Consider the following 21,924-nt stretch of genomic DNA (forward strand, 5'->3'; position numbering starts at 1 on the left):
GAGCATTGTGTATAATGTAATTTTCCATTTCCCTCATCCTTTTAAGAACTGAAAGGGTTTCCTTCTTGAAGTATTTTGAAAGATCATACTACACAGACTTGACAGAAATCCAAGAGGCACTGAAGTTATTCTGAGGGTGGCCTTGATAAGCGTCTTACTTATGTTGGCCAGTCCCTCTAAATAGGTCAGGACTGAGATGAGGCCACGCTTTGATCATAGCAACACTGCCTTCTGTCCATCCAGCACTCATCCATCTCCAATACCTGCTTTTTCTATGTAGGTTCACTGGGGAAGGTTGGAGCTTTTCCCAGCATATCTCAGGCCAAAGGCAGGGAAACACCCTGGACAGGTGGCCAATCCATCACAGGACCAGCCGTAATCAGACACTCTGATATATGAGGAACATCTTGTTTACTGACCAGAGAGAACAGCCATATGTTGTACATTTTGTTTGGGGCGTACACAATGTTTTTATTATCAGTTACCAGTAACTTTGCCATAACAGCAAAATCCAGTAGGATGCGATAAGTGACTGTCTTTAAGAGAAAACCATAATTCAACCGATTCCTTCAAAACACAGATTCATTCAAGCGTGTCACTTGGGCACGAACCACAGCAACAATGGACAAGGGAGATTAATGCTACCTGAGAATAATGTTCCTTGATTATATTAATTTTAGCAATCATATCATGTGTGTCATCAGCTATAAAGAATCTGAGAGAACTAGTAAGAAAACAAAGAAAAAAGTTATATATTTACCTGCGAATATTTACCTGCAATCCATTGTAGGAAATACAATTTGCAGATGTCTTCTATTGTTTGGCAGCGATGAAGCAGACTCTGTGCAGATAAAGACATACATTTACATTTATTAATTTAGCGAATCCATATACTGTATCCATAACTTTATCCATAAAAAAGTATCCAAAATATGAGAAGTACAGCCCCATTAATGCTAAAAGGCTAGAAACTTCTGAGTGAGTCAATGAATCAGCCATTGAATATCTTTAGGAGTGAGTCATTGAATTAATCGCTTACTGGATTAGTTCAAAGACACTGTTTCATTCAGGAAGTTACTTTATGAGTCATTGAATTCATTTTATAGTGTATGATAGTATGATTTTAATGATCTCATATACATTTTTGCTTTCTGGTGGTGTTGCAAAATGTGGTCTTGTAAAATGGCCTTTGTAATTTTCCAGTTCTGTTTGGAGGTTGATGGTCCCACACCCGTAGTCTCCTTCTGGGACTAGTCAAAGGGAAAAAGATTTTGTTTTGTAATTAAACTTTCTTGATGATGTTACTGTAATGTGCATAAAATGATGCTGCAATGATTATGTAATGAAGAGGGGGAAAAAAGGACCACACTCCCATAGAGCTCTAGTTTGTGGCACAATGGGGATTAAATTGTCAAAGGTAATTTCTAACAGCTGTTTAAATCTCAGGTGGCGACTGGGATGTTTACAATTATTGTGATTACTTTTTAATTAAAAGTAATTATTAGCACAGATTAATACAATGACATACAGAGAATGAGATGTTTTGTTATTGAGGGCAGCTGGAGAGCTGAGCAGGTGGGGAAGGGCTGTTGATAGAGGCAAGAAAAGCAGTGAACTCCTGGTTTTCTCCTTTTTCGACTCATAATTTGAGAGGTGTTGACATGTTCAGGGAGAGACCTGTTCAGTCACCATACGTTCTATAGAGTCAGTTCAGGATATTATTTCATGCAGGGTTATTAATAAGCCATTATGCTGTATATTACTTTGGAAATCCTGTTGCCGTGGGGCTAAGTGAATGAGAGCAACTTTTATATTTTTCCATGTAGCCTATGACTTGAGTGACACTTAATGAGTTTTCAAGATGTTATTTCTGTATGGAATTTTGCAAATTTAATGACACTGCACCACAGCCAGGAGACAGGAGAAAAAACTTCTCTATTCATCCGTATATGTATTTGGTTATTGTATTGTACAGATAAATTGCTCTTGATTTCTTTGCCATGCTTGCCATCTATTATCATTAAAGCATATCGATACATCTGCTAATATGGTGGATGTATCTTTACTGCAGATGTAGCAGTGCCTTATGCTACCATTGCACCTACCGAGTTTCTGTGTTTCCTAACGAATCCCAGTCTTGCCAACTATGTTTTATGACTTTCAGCATCTGTCAGTTCTCCTGCCCGATCGTCTCTCTGCCCCTCCATCATTCTTCTTCTTCTCCCATTGCTGCTCTATCTTGTTGGCCACAGTGTTTGTCTCCTTGTGTCTAAGCACACATGATGATAATTCTGGCACAGGAACGCATCCCAATGGAAAGCATTAAAATATAATTCAAGTCTGACGACTGTGCAAGGATGAGGATAAGATGAATGTCTCTGCTACGCAATTGTCTGTCTGTCCAGATGTTTTCTCTGTCTTTTTTCCCCTACTCCTTCACTACGTCTGTTTTTCTTTGCTGTCCATCTGAGCAGCATTAAAGGTATCACTGAACTGGTGTATCTCGAGAGGAGAGTGGTTTTATCATTAGATGATGCAAGAGTGAGGGAGACACAATGTTATCCGGTTCGATTCTCTCTCAATTCTCCTAGAATGACTCACTTAATTATGGATACTTTGAACATAATATCTTTGGTGCTATATTGGCAGATGTTCCACAAAATGAAATAAAGTCTATTGATGTTGAAAATATAGTTTGACCGATTGTCTTTTTTATGATTGTTTCCTATAACTGAAATGCAGAACCACAACAATAATAAAAATTGCATTATTTAATAAAATCATTATGATTACTACTACTACTACTACTACTGTGAGCCATTTTTTTACAGTTAGACTTTTTGCATGGTTCTTTAATAATAATGTCATCTGTGAAAACTATTGGTCAAAGCAATTATCAGACTTTATAGTTTTGAAAATTTCAGCAGCCATTGTTTTATACCAGCAAATAAGTTATTTCCTCTTTTTTAATTTTAGATAAAAAATAAAAAACTTAATATTGAAAAGGGAATCTGCAATGCTTCAGCATTGTTACCCAGTATAAGATAAAGCCTCTGCCCTATGAGAGAAGGTCAAACCTTATCAGTGTCCGACTAGTTTTCAAGTACTTGCGCTAATGTTTGTAATTCAAACACGAAGGAAAGTTCTTTGTCTTTCATTAAAGCAAATAGGCTACTTCCTCTCACTCAGCACTTCAGACCACTTTCAATGAGTTTGTGTCAGCATGAAACGCAATATGAATAATCTTCTAATTGTTACACTGTTCTTTGCAATCTAGAGTTTCACCCCTGCAAACATCTAGTCAAGATTGAAGAGCAACTTTGGAACGTGGCGTGAATTCTTACACAATAACACAAATATTCCACCTGCGGTGCATTTGAGCCACAGCCAGGCCCACCATCCGCCGCTCATGTGTTTCATTTCTCAAACAGAAGAGACGACAGAGAGCAAATGGATTTTTCCATAATGCTATCCGAGGAACCAGGAGGAGTTCTGTGTTCTACAACTGCCTGTCATTCCTTTATACTGAGACTTAATGGATGCATCAAAAAAAGAGAAGCAAAGCTGATCTGACCCAGCAGACTAAAGCCAGAAGGGCTTATCATTAAAATACATTTAATTTGTTTTCATTGCAGTGTATTTGTACCATCATCGTGTTTCTTACTTTATTTCAGCTGTTGATTATTAAGAAAGTTAAGTGATTAAGTTTTCTGTTTTAAGCAGTTAAATTGGGCTCATCTGTTAAATGCGGCGTCCTAATAAAAGAAGGAAAACAAGGAACAGTATAACATTTTCTTGATGTGGGAAAAAAAATCTTAGTGTGGGATTTGTAGAATCTATCTCAGGTGTGAGCAATTTGTTTTGAGACAGAATAGTTATATGTCAAGATAAGCAATGAGAAGTTTACACATAAAAAATCTCAATCTATCTGGATCCATATGGCATTCAGGGTTCAGAGTCTGACATTCATCTTCCACACTGACTGAATTCAGAATAAAATTATTTTAATGTGCGTTGGAGTTGTTGGTTTAAGGCATGTGAAAGATAAGAGATATTATGATAACATTCGTTTGAATCTGGTATACCATACTGTCTCTAAACTTTCCTGTTAAAATGGTAGACAGTCAGTGTTGGGGAAAGTTACTTTAAAAGTAAAGCATTACAATATTGTTACTCCATAAAAAAACTAATTGCATTACTTAGTTACTTTTTATGGAAAGTAATGAATTACACTACTTTTGCATTAGTTTTTGTCACCTGAGCTGGGCTTGCTGATCAAGTACCCAGTAACAAATAACAAAACAAATACCCAAAAGTTGTATTTTTGGCATCTGTAAAGGCCCCTTTACACCAATCGTGAAATTAATAATCCTCAGGCTGAAGGAAGGTCCTCTATCTCTGCATCTTACTGCCAGTTTCTCTCAACACAGGGACAGGAGAGCTGGCAGTGAATAAATTGGAAGACAAAGTAACTTGGATTACTTTTTTGAAAAAGTAACCCAGATATTTTGTTGTAAATGTAAAAGATATGTGTTACTTTACAAGTTACTGAAAAAGTAATCTGATTATATGACTCACGTTACTTGTAATGTGTTACCCCTAAAGCTGTATACTGTAAGTACATTTTCAAATATCTGTAATGTATCAAAGTATTTTAATTTTGGTTAAACCCATTCAGAATTGTAAAAATACATATTTAATCAAGTCACTTCACAAGGCCAATTAATTTGCAGAAGAGCAATTTAGTGAATTGCTAACCTGATACTTGCTCTGACTGAATAAGTGAGTCATTAACTGTAGTCGGATCAGTTAAATTCACAAATAAATTATTCAGTGATGTTTGTGAACTGGATCAACGTGTTCATTAAAAAGAATCAGCTCAAAGGACTCATTCGTTAATGAATTGAACATCACCATTGTGACTCTCAGCGGGTCTTCAGAATTAAAAGTAATCATATGTTCTGAAATGTAGTGAAGTAAAGGTCATAAATTATGTTTTTGGAATGCATTGGTGTAAAAGAAAACATGCCGTTCCTTGTTTTATGAAAATGACAAAACCAAAAGAACGAGATAGCAATGTCCAATTTGAGAACAAATTTAAATTATCCAAAGAGTATATGCTTTTAGTCAAATTATATTACCAACTTGTATCTGCAGTTTAACATACAAATATGTATCTATCCTGCATGCAATTAAAAGGCAGAAAAGGGAAAACTTGACTACAGTATTAGAATCTCAGAATTCATCACATGCTACAACGTGTGAGAAAGTCACATTACCAAATTACGCATACTTCCTCTGAGACACAGAGCTCCAAATCAATTATTTCTGCTGAATTGACAAATTGTCCATTTCTGCTGCTCAAAGACACGTGTTTGAGGAAAAAGGTCATTTATCACTACACAAGTATCCTCCTTCATGAAGAACAGGCACCATGGGCATGTTTGTTTTTATTTTTTAAGCACTCTAAGTGTGTTCTGATGGCACTAACAGGAGGCGTTCCACCACACTGCTTTGACTTGGCTCTAACTTCATCTTTCTCTAAGTGTTTACCTCTTGATGAGGCCATGGAAACGCAGCCATTTTGGGATGGGTATACAAAGGAAACTGATGAATAAAAGACAGACTATGATCAAAATCACACACTCTCAAACAGGCTTGTCAATATTAGAGCTTCATTTGTTACAGTGTGAGAGAAATAACAGTCTGTTGATTTGCTTTTTGGGGACAATCCGACTAGTCGTTTTTCATCCAAAAATAATAAACTTGACTTGATCTGAAAATGTCAGCCAGTTTATTTGACACGCAAACTCAGATGCAGAGGTAAAGACAACTGATTATTTTGGCTGAAGCTTAGGTTGATGTCATTTGAAAGTGAACAATCCTGTACTGAAGTCAAAAGATATTCAATAACTGAATGTGAGATTCTGTAATTTAATCTATCAATCCACTGCCAAATTCAAAGGGTAAAAACAAAGATAAATGGTGTCATATGGTGAAATACAATACGTATTGTTAAAAAAAAGAAAAAAACATAAAATAAAATAAAACAATGCTAACAAAACTAACACAGAATACTTCAAATGTGTACATTGTAAATGACACTAGAATGACCCTAGCTTTTTTATACTACATATATTCATTTGAATCTGCATCTTGTGATCAACTTCCTCCATGTCAAAATTGTAAAAGGATCCAGTGAAACCATCAACTCCTTTTGATCAAAATTAACTGGTCACTTATGTATTTTTATTATAATAAGAAACTGAAGTTCAGCGCATAGTCAAACTCACTGGGAAAGGAATGTGAAGGCTTTTGTTAGTGTGACTGTGTCAGTCAATTGATTTATAACTGTGGTTAAGGTGATGTAAAACTGAGCTTTGGATCTTGTGATCAAAGGAAAGAACAAGTGGAGCAGGAGGAAAGGGACTCCCCAGAGATGACAAATGAGCTGCCCAGAGAATGAATATGAGCCTGTACTTCTGCTTGCGTGTGTAGCCCTATGTTTCTGTAGATCACAAGAAGATATAAAATGGTGCTCTCTATGATTTTTTTTTCATAGCTAGCGTTCTTGGACTGCATCCAAAACTGCATACATCCCTAGTAGGCAAAAAAAAAAAAAAAATAGAATGTGAAGTAGTACAGACCGAATGTACCGAATATATAATATTGAATGTATAATACCGAATGTATAATATTTAGAAAAAAGTGATTTAGGACCTTTATACAATGCATGCCATAGTAAAGACTTTAAAGGGATGGTTCACCCAAAAATTCCAATTCTGTCATTAATTACTCACTCTCATTTAAAACCCGTAAGACCTTTGTTTATCTTCGGATACGGTGGGCGAGAAAGCTCAACGCACTGCAAATAGAAAAAACACCTGCAAATTAAGAAAACAACTTCATCAATTTGACAACACACGCTGTGGAAATGCTCACAACACAACCAAACAAAGAAACGCGCTCGAAATAAAATTCTGTATTTGGTTGTGTTGTGAGTATATTGCAGTCCGTTTCTTTATTTGTTTGTGTTGTGAGCATTTGCAGCACTTGCTGTCAAATTGATGAAGATGTTTTCTTGATTTGCTGGTGCTTTTTCTATTTGCATGTGTTTTCTGAAGTTTCAGCGTGTTGAGCTCTCTAAGGACATTGTTAAAAATAGTCCATGTGACATCAGTGGTTCAACCGTAATGTTAAAAATAATGACTTTATTCAACAAGTTCTTCTATTCGGTGTCTCCCGCCACCATTCACCAGAGTACCAGGACGCATGCGTGTGATGACGCAGATCTAGTGTTCTAATGTAGAATCTCCATCTCTTTTAGGCTATCATCTCCATATTCTGGTTTAAATAAGTAAGGCTGGGAAAAAATTGCAAATCATCCTTTTTGTCATGTTTTATGAAGACATGCATGAAGATGCATCCAGGCTCTACATCAGAACGCCAGCTCCTGCGTCAGCAGCATCACACGCATGCGTCATGAAAGAGAAGAAAATAAATTAGTTGATATCTGGAAATCTGATCTTACTATCTGGGCTTTTGTTTAGATTGGTCCCCCCACTTGTCTCCTGCACCCCTGATACAGAGAATGTGCTTTTTTAAAGATCACCAAGTAATTACTTATTTAAAGGAAGTGTGTATGGTTCATACAAAATGTGTTTTTCCAGTCCACTGTGTTACTTTTCCATTATTTTTCATTGTAAATGCGCTAGTCGATGACGTGTTTTACTCCTTTTGTGCTCGCACCTTTTGCAGTGTCTTGCGCCTGACACATCATGGTAAAAATGCAGCAATCAAGTTAAACTAATGTTCAACTTTTAAAAAAACACATTTTCCCCAGTTCCACTGCCGTGTCTTGAGTTTTTGAAAGCAAAAACGCGTTCTGTGTGAATGGCCCCTTAAGAGAGTATGCGATTTCGGACACAGCCTTTGTGTGAACTGGCCTAGTCTGAAATAGGATGGGGGTCTGCATCTCCTAATTGCAACGCATCCAGTGTTGACAGCATTATTGATTATAATAGGTCCTGTTTGCTCTTGACGCGCCGCTCGCATCCTGTGTAGACAGTGAACGTGTAGCCTACAATAAAACCTCAGTACCCGCTGCTGGGCCCTGGTGTGGTGTTCTTATGACCTTTTCCTCAGTGCAGGTGTTAATCTTCATTCATCCCTCAGCAAGCACACTGGAAATGCCCTTTCAGACTATTCATCTGCTTCAGACAATAACCATTTGTATGGATGTCACTTCCTCAACTTGGGGAAAGAAAAAGTGGAATCATTCTAGGCTATGTGAGTGAAACCAGATACTGAATATATTTGAAATAAAAATATATATTCTTGTGCTCACACAGCAGTCTTGTCACGTGGAGTGGTCCGTGGTTACACCCAAACACAATAACAAATAGTGCTCTGTCAGACGGGTGGAGCGCTGCTTTTTTTTGTCCTCATGAGTCTCATGTCTAGAACTAGAAGTCATAATGCGCACTGGCGGATGGATGATTATGTAATAATATCAGTGTCCTTATGCTGCTGGAGTAATAACTGAAACCTTCTGACATTGTTTGGTTATTGCACCATCCCAAAATCATACCAAAGCACATTATATCAACAATATACATAATATAAGTGTATATTGAAATACGACACCATTTATGTGATTCCCAGAGTCCCATAAATGCAATGCCTCTCTATGGCAGAGTTAGTTGGCTCAGAGCAACCGTCTGGATGCAGGAACTCTGGGTCCTTGCTCTAGCTGCTGCATGTTTACATCTCTTCTGGTGAGTTATGGCAGGTTTTCCATGCGGAGGTGAGGTGAGTCTGTGTTTTGGCAGGTTTGCTCCTAGCTGGAACGAAAAAACTGGGAAATAACTGCAATGCAAGAGGGAGTAACCACCAAGAACTCCAGAAACATATTACATCATGTCTCAGGTATTCTAGGAGATGAAAAACCTGTGAGTGATTTTCCTTTGATTGTTGGAGATTGTGATACAGGTAGCAAAAAAACAAGATAAAATGGAAACATTGTGAATATAATTCACATGAATGTCTGATAATATCTGTTACAAGCTCTGATGTACAGATATATACACATATGTAACCAGAGCTTGCATTAATGTGTTCCAGATCTAGTGTATTTTGTCTCTGTTCAATGACCATTAATTTTCCATCACTGTGAGGCCCTTTCGAAGCACATTCCCATTTATGGATGAAAAAAAAAAAAAAAACTAACTTTTTCATTTTTTTTTTTTTTTTATCATTCCATTTAAAAAGGTTATTATTGAACCAATGTTGATATTGTTGATTAAAAAAAAATATTAAAACTCTTTTTTCGGTTTAAATAAGCCAGAAAATAAAGAAATAAAAATAAATGAAAGTTTAAACATTACATTATATAATAATAATAATAATAAAAAAAACTTAAACAGAAATGAGAAATGTTGGCTTTATGGACATATAGCTACTCAAGTACCAACATGACTAAAACTAGAACTGACATAATAAAAAAATGTCAAATGATAATAAAAAATGTCAAAAGCGCATAGCAAAAATGACAAAAATACAAAACAATTTAATTTGAATTATGTGAATTATTAATTGAACATAATAAATATATTTAACATAATAAATCACAAATCTAAAATAATAAATATTTTTATCTGTTGATAAATGTATCAGAAAGTTATGGGAACTATAATTTCTTAAAGGTGAAATATGAATACATAAAGTACTGAGCACCATTTTTCATCTTATGCTTCAATCTTAAAGCTTTGTTTTATATATTTTTTGCATTATATATTATTATATATATTTTGTCTTTGTGTGTTTGCTACATTTTACATAAAATCTGACCTGTGATGTAATGGGCTTTTCTAAGCTAGTGCCAAATTGTGTCAACAATGCTTTAATTTACAGCCTAACACTCTCTTGTGTGTCCTAACGGTGCACAAAACACTTTCCACACACCAGCACAACCTTTGACTGCTTTTAAACGATTTTACAGCAATGGGCCTTTTGCCCTTCACCACAGAGAGGCCAGTCCCTCTCACAAAGCGCAGCAGTTTTACGCATGACTAAACTGGGTGCCAAACATGGCATTACTTTAGATTAATTTGAAATGATCAATCACACACTGGGACCGGTTGTAGTTTTAAAACAGTAAACTCTGCCAGTTTGGCAGGGAATCCCAGTCTATGTAAATCTATGTTAAAAGTACACAGTGTACATATTAAACTTCCAGGCGCTAGAAAAACACTAGAGCTTGGATATAAATGACTTATCTGTCCTGGTCAAACTTGTGTGAGACTTACAGAAAGCCAGAATCCTTCTCCTATATAGCAGTCAATAAGTTCATGAAGGGGACATGATCCCAATAATGTAGTAGCCTTATTGATTGTCACTGTAAAGACCTGCTAAAGTCATTCTGTCATGTTCTGGATTGTATAGCGTGGACATAAAACTCAAACTGGCCCTCAGCACAGTCTGCTGCAGTCTGGCAACGGCTGAGGCTGGTAATCTTGCACAGATACTCTGAGTAAGACAAAGCACAGAGAGGCAGAAATGATTCACTTATCAAGACACAAGATCGTATCTGGATGTCACTCTGTGCCAAATGCATTAAACAGAACTTTACCTCAGCATTTGTAAATGTATTTTTCTGCAAAAGAAAAAACCTTTTGAGAGAATACTGCTTTCATTTTACGTCTCGTTGCTTTGCGATGCTCTTTATAGCACATTAACACATTTCTTGCGTTACATTTATTTACAGAATTCAATAATAATTAATGAACTCCCAGTGTGTATTTGAGAAATATTAATGTCTCAAACAAATCAATAACAGATACGGTGGATTATAAGCATAATGGCATTTTTTCAGCAGGTTAATTGCTCCCTCACCCTCTTTCTTTGCTCTCTCTGTCCTGCCTTTCTTTCGATGATTTAATCCTTTTAGAATGAGTGGTAACATTTTCCAGCCCAAGTAGCGCATGACCTACTTTGAAAAGAGATGCACAAATAGCATGTGGAAAACAGTTTAGATCCTGCTTTACTTCATTTTGAATAACTATACTGTTATCCAAAATTGTAGCTAATTGTGTCCCATATTTAAATAAAAGAAAACTGGGTCTCATGTGATCAAAATCACTTACCAAATAGCATTTATTTTTAAATTACATTAAACAGACAAAATCTGGATTAACAAATATATAGTAAATCTTCAGAACTGTTGAAATGAACCTCATTACAAGGCATAATTGCTCGGGCAGCGTCTTTGGTTTTGCCTACAGGCGTTAGGGTTTACAAAAGCATCTGGACAAAATAAAAGAGGGAACACAACGTGTGTAACCATTAATAGGACTGTTTAACAGAGTTTGAAGCCTCACACGTGTGGTTCTCCACAAGATTAAAGGGTAATGGTTTTTTAATGCTTTAATTCCCAGTGTAGCTTCATTGGGCAGACACTCATTATTGTCAATGATTTTTCAAAACACATGATTAATGGCAAAAAAATCATGATTAAAAGCAAATGACCTTTTATGACCTCATTTTATGCCACAGATTAGTAATAAAATACCTTAAGTATTCATAATTGCACACAGACGTGTATATGGTCATTCTGTCATGTTGCCCAGTGGAAACTGCCATCAGTACAATTATGAACTTTACTCCGCAGCCAATCAGCAACTTAAATTGTGGCCCTTGAAATGTTTCATTTTACCGGATGGTTTCAGGTCTCTCTGAATCCATTATTGCTTGGATAAATGTAAATGAAGTGTGGTGCTATCTTTTCTGCTAAGTTGAAAGTCATAGTTGGAGTAAAGTAAACAACTTGAAACCTTAGATATTTGATTAAGTTTCCCATGTGGCAATGTTGTGTGGCCGTTGTGATGACAAGATCATTGACCGGCTCAGATTTCCATGTTTGTAAATATATTTACCACAAGATATTGTTTCGTTGCACGCCACTTTGCATGAAAGTCAAAAAATGCTTTTGTAGAAACAGTCTTTCTCTCGCCCGCTTCCTCTTTTAACATCTTTAGCAGATGTGTTTGTCCGGTCTCATTTGGCTCTCTCTCTGGCAACCCACATCAAACTCATTATCTGTAAAGGTGGTTCCTCTTACAGAAGATGAATTGATACATTTAGACTTTCTTGCAAATAGGCAAAAGTTTTAGATTCTTTCTGTGTTTCGCTTTGATTTGTGATTTGAGCTCTACAAGGCTAGTCTACTCTTGAAATGGACAGATGATTTTCTAATATAGCTTAGTTATTGTCTATTCTTGAAAATAACCTTTACAACACCAAACCCTGGAAAAACACATAAGAGATCCCTTAGACATGTGGATTGTGACCGGATGCCAAATAAAACATCAGTGGATTTTACTTAATGAGAAGGAAATTCTGTACTCACAGATAAGAACCTTGCTTTTTCTATTTTGATTTGAATCAAGCTGATGCCAGAGTGAGACTAATTATGGCAGGCAAGCCAAATGATGATGCACCTGTCTAACAATGCTGGAATATGTGACTGGATGGCAGTTATTGAACAAGCATGCCATAAGTATTGTTTGCTTTTATTGATGGGAAAGTATTCAGTTTTCTTCTTATACAAATGATGGGAATAATAAATTAAATTGTGAAAAAGCGATATGAAGTGCAATAAAATTTATTGCGTGGCGTGTAGGAGGAAAGAGCTTTCTAGGTATTTGTAATTTTAGAAGTTATAGGCTTTTAAATGTGTCAGAATAAAAGGTTATTGCTAAAACACCTCATCCGAAATAGATTTAGAATGGGAGGATCAGTTATTACCACCTATTATTATGTGGAAAGCCCACCACAGCGCCATGACCACAAACACATACATTTCAATCAGAAAGAATTCAACCATTCTTGACAATGTGCTGGATACATAAAATATATTAAGACGGTGACTTAATATTTCCCTGATTTTTATTTTTTGCTTTTTTGTACACTGTGCACATAATAAAATGTACTTTTTTTTGCTAGAAATGTAGCGGTGTGGGTATTCAAAGTTTGCAAAAGTGATTAGTAGTAATGCTGATCAATATAATTCATATAAAATAGAATTAAAACTATAATATATAATATACAATTGATTTTATATTATATAACTTATGCATCATTGGGAGATAAAACGTTACATTTTCTCCATAGCACCTTTATTCAAATTTTAACCGTTCCTGAGCAAATATATATATTTTTTTCAATCTGCCCTAATATGGGCAATACTATCATGCCAACCTTTGTTCAAAAAGAGGGTAATACAAAAGTGTACGATTACAAAACCTCAGCAAGTTATATAAACAACAGCAAACATCACTCACAAAATTTGTTACATCATCGCAAAATTTGTTACATTCATTTCTTTGAAGTTACTGTAAGATAAATATTCCAGGTGGAATGGAATGTGAAATAATTAGGCAACACATGAAAATAAAACATTGTTAATAAACTCAAATACACATGCTGCAATTTCCTCATATACAGACTGATTTTTTCAAAAAGTGCTTGATATCGAATATGTAGAAATATTAGTGTTACTCAAAGTACTATATTCCTTCTGTCAGAAGCAGTTGCTATATGGTTTAGGTTTGGATGCCATGGTGAGCAATGGTTCACCTCTGTGATTGGCTTAGATATAGGAACAGAACGCGTGGAATGTGATTGCCTGTGGAAATGTCCTCTTGGAGTTTCCCCCTGTTACCACTTTCCAGGGATTGGAACTCCACATTCATACCAGCCAACGAAAGGATGTGGTGTGCGTCTGCCGATGGCCCCAAAATTAACTGGCTCTTGTCTGTATGACCGATAATATCCTGAAATCCACAAATGGCATCATGTTACAGTGCTGACTGATCACCCTCTTAAGCGGCAGTTAGTAAACATGCACATGACATGATGATTTGAGGCTTGAAGTGAAGACAAACTACAGAGCACGCTCATGTATGTCGTACCTTGAGCTGTGGGTAGGTTGAGGGAGAGATTGTGTGGTCCTGTTCTTCCATCTAGATAAGAGTCCACAAACTGGCAGTGGTCCTCTCCATGGCCCAATGTATCAGCAATGCTGTAGAACGGTTCTGAAATGGAAAACATTCATAGCTTGAGTATCCCTCAGGACCCAAACCTCAGACAGCGCCTTGTGTTTAGCTGAGGGAAACTGTGGTTTGAATCGGACTGTTCCAATGCTTTTAGGCCAGCGCTCCAAAAACAGGGCGCTTCATATTACAGACACACTAATCATTAGATTAAAGTTTTAAATGTATTATGTTGTTAGAAAGAAAGGTCAGCACCTCTCAGTCCATCTCCCATGAAGATTTTATAGCGCAGCGAGTTGCAGAGGACGACACCGACAAACTTCCTGTACCAGGTGCGCTTGACAAACTGACTTCCTTTACAAGAACTGTGGGCGGGGTTATACCTGAATGTGAATGGGATCCAGATAGGCTCCCCACCTAGAAAGGAAATGAAAGCCAATTACAAATATATTTAATTTTAGGGCTTTACTGTTTGGAAAATATCACGAAAAAGGTAACAATGATTACTTTTTTGCTGGTTAGTGCAAAAAAAACACGATTACCATGATCATTTCTGATAAAGCTGGTTGACCAAGGTATTGATGGTTAAACTAGTTTAATAGCCTCGTAGGGACACCAGCAGCATTAAAAAAAAATCACATGCTGATATTTTAGCACATCAATGTTTTAAAGGTTACTTAAAACATACAGTGATATAACGTGTAATGATGCATCTCTTACCTGGGGGTCTCTCTATGAGCAGGGGATCATCTAGATAAAAAAATCAAACAGAAATTAATTAGGTATTTATGAACTTTTTTAAATCAAACAACCATTATGTGGGTTCAGACAAAAGAAGACTCACCTGATTCTGTGACATATGTTAAAGTTTCACTGAGTGGCCCCAGTCCAAAGATATTCTTTGCTTGAACTTTGAAGTAATACCTGAGAATGAAAACATTTATTTAGTATTTTAAAATCATGGTTTACTGTAATGAAGAGACTTTTTTTTACAAAAGGACCTTATGTATGTATAAAACTCAACTAAACACACACTCCTAATGTTACAATGAGAGCATCAGGATTTAATGACACAGAGACATAGTAAAAGTCGAAAGAAAGGGAGAGAAAATTAAAAGAAAATGTGGTAACACTTTAGTATAGGGACCAATTCTCACTATTAACCAATTGCTTATTAGCATGGCTATTATTAACATGTTGGCTGTTTATTAGTAAAGTACATATTCTGCATGACCATATTCTACATCCCTAATCCTTCACAATACCTAAACAACTACAGCAAATTAGAGGTTTATTGAGGCAAAGTTGTAGTTAATGGTTTGTTAATGATGAGAAGTGGACCTTAAAATAAAGTGTGACCGAAAATGTGTAGGAAAATAAAAAGTAAATGAAAAAGCATAGGAAATAAACCACAAATTAAAACATTAAATAAAAAAATAACAGAAAATGTACTGGCAATTTTCTGCCAGGAAATTATTCACGGATAACAGTATTATTTCAGTTAAAATTAAAATAGGACAGGAAAAAAAGAAGAAAAATGGTAGGAAAAAGAAAAAAGCAAAGGGCACAGTTAAATTTGCATTAATAAAACATGCATGAGAGAAGGTTATAAGAGTGAGCCTCTGGCAAAAGCTAACAAAGTGTAATCACAAGAAGAGACTGCATGTCAGAGAGTGAGCTAGACTAGAGAATAACACATCAACATGGAATTTCCAATCCGACAAAACCTCTTTGTGACAAATAACAGACCACAACCACTTATTCTGCTCTGACTCTGGCACATCCTTTACCTTAGAGGATAAATTAGACAAGTAAAGAAATTAAAACAGAGAAGTGTGATGAAGTTCAAAGGGCAGCGCTAACAGCACTCACAGCCTTCTGTTCTGCCAGTGAGAGGCTGTTCAGTAAGCTCATGCTTCACTTGGTTTAACTCAGGACCCGTTTAATGCCATAAAATCAGCACTGCTGGATCAAATTAGCACAGCCACGTGGAAACTCTGACCAAAATAAAGAGAAAATGGACAATTACAGTCAGACCGCCAGTGGAAGGGGGCCTGTCATATTTCAACTAGGATGTGTGTGTTACGGTTTCTGTGTCCACGTGCAATTTTTCTTGTCCTTTTGACCATATATTATTAAGTATATGCGCATGTGCATCTGTGTCTTATTTTTCCTTGTTCTTCTGACCATAACTCTTTGTGGAATTGATGCAAGTCTCGATATGGCATCCAAGTGGTTTGTCATTGTTACTTTGACTAAGAAGGAGCTGTTATTGTCCGCAGTTTAGACTATTTACCTAGTTCTAAAAGCTATTACTAATCATTCATAAAACTTATCAACACTTCATGGCTGAATTATAAAGTTGTCAGTCACTGAGCTCGGCTGAGAGGCTATAATAACAGGGGCTTCTAAATGAATCCCAGAGGACAATAAAAACAACTTCATCCTCACATTCCACACTTATGAACCAAACATCTCTAATGAGTGCATAAGCATTCATGTGTTTTCTCAAGGTAGTGATGGAGAGAGTGCATCTGCCTGTCTGGGAAAATGTACAAAACAAACGTCAATCAAACCTGGGGCGTTTCACACAGCTGCATGCATTTATGCATGCGTGAGTAACCCGTGTGCAGGTCCAGACGAGATCTGCGCATGTTTTTTACATTTTCTGCACTGATTTTAAAGATAAATATGTGCTGCGATCGTTACACTTTGAAATCATTACTGAATCAGCAAAAACATTTAATGAATAAAAATTAGTAAGGGATTGCAGAACTTTCGGAATGACGGGCGTTCCAATTCTGTGAGACAAATCATGTCTGCTGTAATGCACCAATGCATAGTGAAGAAATCGCTTAGATGGGTCTGGTAGGCAGAAATGACTTCACATTTGTGGGAACTATCCAGACAGCCCATAAACACCTCCCTTATCTACTGCTGCAAAAATGTGTTGGTAGGGGTTTACAGCGTTACAGAAAGAGCAGCATTCAAGAAACAGACACATGTAGACAGTGCAGTTCAGTCAATATGGTTGAAATTGAGCCTTGGCTAAAGGCAGGCAGGTTCTGATGAGTTTCCACTGCATATAATAGCAGTTTCTCTGGTTCTTGTGAACAAAGTGAAAAACTCTCGATTGTTGCTGCTTTTTTTTTTTTTTTTTTTGGAGTATGAAATAATTATTAGGGCTATCAATCTAAAATAATTAATGTCACATCTTTTTTATTGTTAACATATGAAATTCTTTTTTACTGAAAGAAGATGAAAAAATAATATGCTATTTGAAATTGAAATGTATGCAAGAGTGCTCTTTATTTGTTCAAAAACAACAAATTATTTACACTATTGTTAAAAAAAAATTGGTGTCAGTAAGATTTTGTAATGTTTTTGAAAGCGGTCTCTTTTGTGAACCAAGGCTGAATTTATTTCAGTAAATATTGTAAAATATTATTAAAATTTAATAAAAAAGAAAAGAAAAATGACTTCTACAATTCTACATCATAGGCTGATTTAGAGCGTAAGAAACATTTATTATTATTATTATAAATTAAAATTATTACTAACAGTTGTGCCGCTTTTTGTGGAGACATTCTTTTCAGCATTCTTTACTGAATAGGAAGTACAAAACAAATCATTTGTAAAATATAAATATCTTTACTGTCAATTTTTTATTTTTTGTTTTCTGAAAAAAAGATTTGATGACATTTAAATTTCACCATACTTCCAAAAAAAGCCCCAAAAAAAGTATTAATTCAATTGACGTTTGCTAAACATCTTGATTTATCAGTTCCAATCTTCTCCAAAGATTCAGATTAGTTAGAAATCACACAATACAGAATAAAACTGATATGATGTCAAACTGAATATATGCATTAACGAGTTAACTACGACAGCCCTACTAATTATATATTAGTCCCCAGCTCCCTGTCACATACTTAACATATTCAACTACATCTTAGATCAGTTATCCTGTCAGAGATAATTTAAGACTTGGCAAAAGATGTTTGAGAAAATATAAATCACTATTTCTAGACGATGTTGCCCAACAAGGAGAAAATAAATGACACTCATATGAATTTGAGTTCAATAAAGTAAGTGGTAATGATTTTATAGCTTAGTATACCAGCAAGCCTCACAGACAGCTTCCCAGCATATTGTTGGAGTTCATGGATTAAGCATGATTTAGGGGGCCTCCCAAAAGATCTCCAATGAAAACTCAGACCTGCTTTGTATTTGTATTTTGTATTGTGGCCTATAGAACACAGATGCAAAACTGTGTAAATTAGTTTAGAAATTGATGGAATATGTTTGTGTCTGTGTGCATGAGATCTGTCACATGCTAGATCGCACCTGGAATTGGGCTTGAGATTTTCAACAGGGAGGTGGGTTCCACTTGAGGATCTGGTTGACCATCTGTTATTCAGGACATCGTCATAGGATGCACTATGTACCATATAGCCTATAAAAGAGAAGGCGAACAATTAAAGCATACTCTAAATGTGAGAGATTCAAAGTATGTATTGGTCATGTCTGTGCAGAGATTCCTCAATATAATTCTAGTTCCTTATTGAGCTATGGAAGGACTAAACTCCTGCCAAGGCAGCAGGATGTATATAAAGCACATGCGTGTATTTTCCATCATTTAATATGAAAGAGAGAGGCAGTGCAGGAGTGAAGCTTATGAAAGAAGGCAGGATGACTGAAAAGGAGTGAAGTAGAGTGGAGAAAAAAAGCATTTTTATTAAAAGAGATTGTTGAAGAAACAAGGTTCTGCAAGCAATGTCAATTGTCGATAACCATCATTTGCTAACTTTACATAAAATACGAATCAAAAAGTTGGGGTCAGATTTTTCAAAGTCAAAAATCGCACAAAAAAATAATAAATCAACAAAATAATAAATAAATAAACTGTGATGGCAACGCTGAATTTTCATTGGTCATTACTCTAGTCTTCACATATATACAGTATATAGGCCTATATGCACACACTAATAAATATTATGTTGAATTTGAAAATGTACAGTATCATGTACAAATAAATGCTTTAGGTCTAGTAATGCAAAAGGCATTATGAAACCTCTACAGTAATATTAGACTGCCTTGTACAATTTCATTCAAGAGCATATGGATGTTATTTTACATGTTTTGGAAAAGTTGCTCCATTCATCTAAGCATCAGCTATCGGTTGTCAGTTGGCAGGGAATCCCCTGCATTTAAACCTATCATGACACTAACAGTGGCTGTGGGAATTGCCTCCCTGTTTGTGTGAATCAGGATGAAACTGTCAGTGTCGATACATAAGAGAAGTGTTATATATAGTTTTGTGTTTGGTAATGCACATTAAATGGAAACCAGGTGGCATGTAAGATCAGTTCAGCATGCATGTTTAGAAACTGGGGTACTTCAGAATCAGGAATTTCAGCACACTATCCTCCATCTTATTTCAAAACAATACAAACAAAATAACGAAATTAAGCCATCTCTATTGATTTTACAGTAAACACTACTTTCTATGAAAGTGAGGTATATTATGGAATGTGCCAGTTCACAAACGACAGCACAATTAAACAGATAGATCTGTCATTATTTACTCACCATCATTTAATTCATTTCTTTCTTCTGTGGAACACAAAACAAGATGTTTTGAAGAATGTCGGTGACCACTGACTTCCAATATATGGATGACAAAACCTACTGAGACATTTCTCAAAATATCTTCTTTAATGTTCCACAGAAGAAAAATTCATGAATGGTTTGGAATGACATGAACAACAGAATTTTCATTGTTGGGTGAACTATCCCTTTAACGTCATGCTATTACCAAATGAGGAAAGCATGCAGTTACTTAGCTAATTGCATAGCTGTCTTCCTTAGTTTTCAAATTACTAAATTCATGTTGACATGTCTGATGCGCCTTTTTCTCTATCAGTATTTGGTGCTATAAATCTTTTTCAGTGTTGCTATTAAACAGGCCCATGCATGATTAACTTGCTTTATGAGATTTACACATATCCAGATAGAGGAACAGAACATTATAGGATGATCCATAAACTGGACTGGGTGTTTTCCAAATCTATTTGATGCATTTTAAGAAATCGCTGCACATTTGGTATGTTGGAAAAAGCAGCTGAAACACAGTCCATGGAAAATAAAACCACTCATCTTGAGCATAAATCAAGTCATAAATAACTCAGAACTTGTTAAGCCATTTGTTCAACTGTGATCTTGACTTTAATTGTAAGCCTAAATCCGATCTCCAAATGATATAAGATGTGAAAGAAAGCTTGTAAATTTGCATATTACATCTAGCAAACATTGTGGTGAAACTTACAGACATACAGAAGTAATTTTTTTTAACAGTTCTGCAACTGCAAAAGCATTTTTTACATAATAAAAAGGAACTGCTACACACACTCACCAGACACCATGTCATCTTTCAGTGGAAGTGCCCAGTCCAAAATCACAAAGGAGTGACAGCCCTCCATAGCAACCACAGTGACATTATGGGGCTTGTTTTTGGGTGGCTGCTTTTGATTGATTGATTGTTGTTCCTTCTCCATCAAATCTGCTAAGACATCCACTTGAAGGTACTCCAGAGCCTCGGTCAGGGAGCAGGGAGCTCCAGGGTCTTTACGGATGTAGTTTACATATGGAGCTAAGGAAAAGAAGAGAAAGGGAAAATATGCAAATTTAGGAAATACGTAAAGGCAAATGCAATGTTGCTACTATAATATAAACACTTAATTTGAATTTTCACCATATATTGCCATCTGAACAAGTAAGTAACAAGTCTGCCATGTTTATTCTGACCAACTGAGGAAAAAGCATTACCATAAATCGTGCTACCAATGGTGATTTAATCTAAAGATTGGTTAGCTCATATCACATCAAACCATGCAAATTATTATTATTGTTATACTTTATTCTCAAATTATTCATGTTAACAACATCAGCATTGCGTGACTATGAGTATAATGTGTATTAGCGTGTAGATTTCAGTTTCTGTACAGTCTAATCCAGGGGTGTCCAAACTAGGTCCTGGAGGGCCACTGTCCTGCAGAGTTTAGCTCCAACCCTAATTAAACACACCTGAAACAGCTAATCAATGTCTTACTATGCATACTAGATACTTCCAGGCAGGTGTGTTGAAGCAAGTTGGAGCTAAACTCTGCAGGACAACGGCCCTCCAGGACTGAGCTCGGACACCTCTGGTCTAATCTAATCGTCATGCCATTCGAATTTCATATTAAGAAAAAGGCAAATTATTCTTCCTTCGAACTGGTTTTCTATAAAATACAAATCTTGTGTAATCCCAGGCCATCTGTAATCAGAAGCATATTTAAATCTGGAATATAATTGAATTTCATTCACATGTGTTTCATAAACACATAATCCTTTCTGGATTACAATCTGCCATCAAAATGATACATTTAATTGTTCTAGCTGCTGTGAGAAAAGGCTATAAACGATCCTCACATGCGATATAGCCTACTAGCCGGGACAACTTCTTTATGTTTACAGATGTGAGGTCATGACTCAAATTTCCTGCAAAAACCTTATTATAAGCAAACCGTTGTGAATCGGGCTAAAGTGAGGTGATAGTTTTAAACACTGGCTGGTTATGTACTTGCTCAAATATTAAAAAAAGTTATAAACTGCAGCTTTAAAATTAACTTATTTCTGTGATTGCAAAGCTGAATTTTCAGCAGCCAATACTCTAGTCTTAAGCATGATACAGTATTTTTTTCCTGATTCTTTGATGAAAAAAGTCCAAAAAAACATTTATTTGAAATTTGTAACATAAATGTATTTACTGTCACTTTTGACCAATTTAATGCATCCTCGCAGAAAAAAAACTTTAAGACTGGCTTTCAAT

General features: G+C 35.9%; 1 protein-coding gene across 1 annotated transcript in view; it reads right to left on the reverse strand.

Annotated features, from left to right (window-relative positions):
* Positions 1-13,099: 13,099 nt before the first annotated feature.
* The window catches only part of LOC306843743 (fibronectin type III domain-containing protein 1-like), a 35,228-nt gene continuing 26,403 nt past the window's right edge, over positions 13,100-21,924 (reverse strand). Inside the window, exons 16-22 of the mRNA XM_079375391.1 lie at positions 20,467-20,703; positions 18,399-18,507; positions 14,896-14,975; positions 14,772-14,801; positions 14,307-14,468; positions 13,971-14,093; positions 13,100-13,832 (exon numbers count right to left, since the gene is read on the reverse strand). Coding sequence (XP_079231517.1) covers positions 13,717-13,832; positions 13,971-14,093; positions 14,307-14,468; positions 14,772-14,801; positions 14,896-14,975; positions 18,399-18,507; positions 20,467-20,703 — 857 coding nt within the window. The 3' untranslated portion in view covers positions 13,100-13,716. The remainder of the gene's footprint in view (positions 13,833-13,970; positions 14,094-14,306; positions 14,469-14,771; positions 14,802-14,895; positions 14,976-18,398; positions 18,508-20,466; positions 20,704-21,924) is intronic.

This window comes from Barbus barbus (genome assembly GCF_936440315.1).
Source record: "Barbus barbus genome assembly, chromosome: 24".
Classification (NCBI taxonomy): Eukaryota; Metazoa; Chordata; class Actinopteri; order Cypriniformes; family Cyprinidae; genus Barbus; species Barbus barbus.